The sequence below is a fragment of the Sinocyclocheilus anshuiensis genome, unplaced genomic scaffold (genome assembly GCF_001515605.1).
Source record: "Sinocyclocheilus anshuiensis isolate Anshui unplaced genomic scaffold, SAMN03320099.WGS_v1.1 scaffold446, whole genome shotgun sequence".
In the NCBI taxonomy this organism is placed as follows: domain Eukaryota; kingdom Metazoa; phylum Chordata; class Actinopteri; order Cypriniformes; family Cyprinidae; genus Sinocyclocheilus; species Sinocyclocheilus anshuiensis.
In genome coordinates this window covers 2,886,344-2,891,187 of record NW_015544247.1, presented here as the reverse complement: position 1 = coordinate 2,891,187, position 4,844 = coordinate 2,886,344, and the positions used below count along the sequence as shown (strand labels likewise).

General features: G+C 35.9%; 1 protein-coding gene across 1 annotated transcript in view; it reads right to left on the bottom strand.

The window, feature by feature from the left end:
• LOC107697687 (transmembrane protein 151B-like) overlaps positions 1-4,365 on the bottom strand; it is a 6,952-nt gene extending 2,587 nt beyond the window's left edge. The window contains exon 1 of the mRNA XM_016498479.1: positions 4,261-4,365. Within this exon, the coding sequence (XP_016353965.1) occupies positions 4,261-4,365 (105 nt within the window). The remainder of the gene's footprint in view (positions 1-4,260) is intronic.
• Between the last annotated feature and the right edge of the window lie 479 nt (positions 4,366-4,844).

Below are 4,844 nucleotides of genomic sequence, written 5' to 3'. Positions count from 1 at the left end.
AGAACGCAGTCCTGTAAACTTTGGTTCCGACCACATTAGTTCCCAAGCAAAATGGAGGAGAGGTTGATTATTGCTGTGGCGGGTTTCCCAATAATCTATGAAGTGTCCCTGTTTGCGTACAGGGACATACATAAAAAATGTATGCGTGGACCAAGGTGTCTGAGATTGTTGGTGTTCCTGGTGAGTTGCTGATGTGCATTAACGTCATAGGAATAATAATCTAATGATATAATAAATAAAAGTATAATAGTCCCTGTTCACTTTTAAACCTTTAAATCAATTTCCCTGATTATACTTACATTAAGTAATGTTTATACCTGATTATACTTACTTAAGTAACATTTTCAATGCAGGACTTTTACTTGTATCAGAGTATTTTTATACTCTGTATAATAACCAGTATAAAGTATACCAGTATATAACCAGTGTGGTATTAGTGCTTTATACATTATGAGGTTGCCATGGGACCTTTAATACTTCGTCCACAACAATATTTAATGAGGTTAACTTAACGTTACCCTCCTTGTGGTCAGTCTGCACAAGATCAACAAGCGTGTTTGCTTTGCGACCCCTTTAAATACAAGATAAGCATTCGATCTATGTCAGAGCGTCCACGAATCTTTCTACAGCGTTGTTAACAGGGCGGCCAGAGCGATTTTTGACGTTCTCGACGGCGGCGGCGGCGGTGTGAACGCACAATAAGGCACACAGGCTTGCTGGGAATACTGTGAATAAGAAAACAAGAGGTAATGAATACAATACAAACCATCAGAGATTTAATGTCACTTATATGAGGAAATTATATTGGACAAAAGAATAAAATATATTTAGATCAGTGTTGTTAACTACAATTAAAACTATTAAACAATGTTTTTGGTAATTGAAATAAAGCTGAAAAATAACAATAAAAGAATAAATGTAAATATTATATGAAAAACTTAAAAAATTCAAAAATAGAAATGTTGCCTTACCAACTAACTGAAATAAGTTGAAGTTGAAGTACTAAAATGACAAACTTAAAAAAGAATTAAAGCTAAATAGAATAATGAAAAAAAAAAAAAATTTACTAGGGATGTCCCGATCAGGTTTTTTGTGCCCCCGATCCGAGTCATTGAATATTAAGTATCTGCTGATACTGAGTCCCGATCCGATACTTGTATATTACATTAATGTATGTTTGGTGCACACTTAAAGTACATTAAAGTTATTCAAATCAATCCACTGTATACAGAGTTGTGCAGAGGGTAAAAGAAATATATGTATGATGTATGTTTGTGTATAAATATTACAAGATACATGTATATATATGCACACACTGCATACAGACATTGGCATTTGGCAGATGTAAACATGATAGACTTTGTAAACAGGCTTTGATATGATAAGAAGTTGCTGAATAAAGTCACTATTTTTGTTTTCTTTGCACACAAAAAGTATTCTCGTAGCTTAAAAAAATTACATGTCACATGGAGTATTTTAAAGATGTCCTTACTACCTTTCTGGGCCTTGATCTTGGTAGTTGCGTTGCTGTCTATGGGAGGGTCAGAAAGCTCTCGGATTTCATAAAAAAATATCTTAACCTCATATGTGACCCTGGACCACAAAACCAGTCTTAAGTCGCTGGGGTATATTTGTAGCAATAGCCAAAAATACATTGTATGGGCTAAAATTATAGATTTTTCTTTTATGGCAAAAATCATTGGGATATTAAGTAAAGATCATCTTCCATGAAGATATTTTGTAAATTTCCTACCGTAAATATATCAAAACTTAATTTTTGATTAGTAATATGCATTGCTAAGGACTTCATCTGGCCAACTTTAAAGGCGATTTTCTCAATATTTTGATTTTTTTGCACCCTCAGAATCCAGATTTTCAAATAGTTGTATCTGCAATGGACATTCATTTGAGTCTAATTCAAATAAAGTGCAGACAATGCTCTGACAGTAAACCCTCAACATGACTAGAGGGATATATAGATCTATGTGAGAAAGTGGGGCCTGACAAGACTAAGGATTTGTTGCAATCCCTCAGTTCAGACTTATTTACTTACAGTACATCCTGGCACAAAGTCTTCAGATTATGTCTATTAAACCTAAGACAAGCACTCACTAGCTTCAGATAATTGGCCTGTATTAAACTGGTTAACCATTTGAACATTTTACAGGTAATTCCATTTTTATGATGCTATTCCACAATTTCTGCCTTCTCTTCCACATCGTGAAAATCATACTGTGAATCCAGGCAATGGTATGGATGAAGCAAAATATGGTGGATGTCATTGCAACTTTGTCTTGCGTCTTCAATCAATGCCAGACAAAATCTATCAAATTGATTTTTTATATTCAAAACCTGCAGGAGAGTAGCTCAGCAATGCTTTTGTGTACTAACTCTGGACTTGGTACACCTCTTTGGCAATGCACAGAAGTTGTTTGTAAGTGGAAAAGGATCTTTGCTCCTGATTCTGAGTTTGTGGGTTTGAATCTCACTCAAGGGTGCTGAGCTTCTGAAAACAAATTATGATGAAAATGTCAGATATTACTGAAAGTTCACTGAATAAAACATACTAAGAGGCTAATTTTATTTAACTTAACTGATCCAAAATCTGAAAAGTTTGTGTTTTGAATATAAAATGGACTCTGGATGATATCTGAGTTGAGAAAGTATGCTGTTGTCCCATAAGTGTCTGTACATTTCAGCAGCTAATACCACAGCTTCTGATATTTATAAGGGTTGAAAGGCTTTTAAAGAGGGGAGAGTGAGGTGCAACATCAATAATGGAAATCCCACATGAAAGAGAATACTGTGACAGAGCTAACAGTCAGCCATTCAAAAGCATACTGTAGAAAAACTGCTCTTATCCTCACTGCTCTTGGATAAGTGAAACTTTGGACATAATATGGTTGTGATCTAAGATGCCTAAGCAGATTACATGAAACTTGATAATGACTTAAGGAATACCGAATGTGGGGCACTGATTTTGTTTGTCGGTTTACTGTGGTACCATCTCTAAAATGAAGTTTAATTTGAAGCAACTGCTCAAAATTAAAATACAAACAACAAACATTCCTTCACCAGCCTACTTGAATCCTCTTCAATAAAGTGTTTAGTTAAAGAAATTAAATGTTTTATTAAATCAAATTTGTGTAGCGTAATTAATATATTTAATAATGTGATATAGCCTAATAATGTTGATTTCACTTGATATTTTTAGACGTTATCTTTATCTACAGCAGTAAAGTTGTACACTCTAAAAAATGCTGGGTTATATTTAACCCAGCATTTTTTAAAGTGTATATATAGTAGTTTACTGCTGTTGATAAAGAATAACATCTAAAAATACCAAGTGAAATCGACGTACCAGTTTAAATTTAATTTTTAGAAAAGATCAAATCAGAGTTCTGAGTTCCAGCAAGCAGGATTTGTGTGAAAGATGAGCTGAGGGACATTCACAGAACTGGCAGGCCATACCAGAAGGCTTTACAAGGCAATATGCACTAATAAATTAATATCAGAGATGCGGGTTGGAATCAGCAACAGTGGCAGGCTATTTAGCGTGATATATGAAAGGTTTTATCCAAAATACTGAGTTAAACATACTCTAACTCCCTGTGGTGAGGGTGATTCTCAAGCTAACAGGCATATAATCTTTTCCACAGTGGCAATTCCATAATTACAGCAGTGTATTACAGAGGTGTTGATCAATGCACAAATCGTCTGAGTGCAGTGAATATGACAACAGATTTAGTGCTATACCTGATCTGTTTGTCCTTCTTGGAGTCTTGTCAAATTTATTGTCATTATGGAATTTGTACATCAAGCAGTAGCATGATTTTAATACCACCACAATAATTAAAGCGTAAACCATATACAGCCTAAATTAGATTAAAGCATTGCATCCTAGTGGGTTTATTAATCTGGATCTGCAGTCAGTGATCTTTGACTATACTGCAAAGAACTCAGAGTTTCATTATGGATGATTATCAATAACTTGTGCACCATAAAGTTTATGCATCAATTGGAAGCAGAGGAATTGCTTGGGGGGGAAAAACAGTTTCTTTTAAACAACAAATATAAGTGAATTTACAATAACATTTTCTCAATCTCAGACATACCTTTACTGTGACCAGCCTTTTACTGGAACAAGTCAAACCACACGAAGACAATTAGAGTCTACAAGGCGTTATAATGCATAAATCCCATTTCCTCCATGATGACTATGGTACATCTAGTAGCCTACTCATAAGACTCATCTCATACCTCTTCCAGCACATCGAGACTGGCCGGTGTCTCCGCGCCACCATCTGGGGTGCTTGGCGCTGTGTCCTCCGCAGTAGTATCAGTTTCCAGATCTAGAGACAACATCCTGCGGCAGGTGTAACATTGCAGTCTAATATGTTATCTGCTATACGCCGCTTTTCTCAATTAAACACGCTTCAGCAGGACGCTGTTTTGTCCGGCGGTGCTGTGTTTGGGATGGATGCCAGGAACGCCGGGGATCCCGCTCTGGGTGTTCCCATTCAGGCAGACTGGGGGGCGGAGACCGCGGGGAGACTGCGGAGGACGGAGAAGAAAAAAAACGACAACCGCTCTCCAAAGTCTCATGGAGACCGAAGCTCATTCTTTGATTTGTATTTATACTGAACTCACTGAACTGCGCGAGATGCGATCAGCGTAATTAGATAAAGATGTTGCTTGTTTTGCCATGTTTGTCATAAATATTGTCCGTGAAGATATTCAACAAATTTAACTAGATATTAACTAATTTCTAACTTACTAATTAAATATTAAGCATTTTATAGGGTAGAAATGTTTTAAAAGTTAATTCCCTGCTAATATATGAA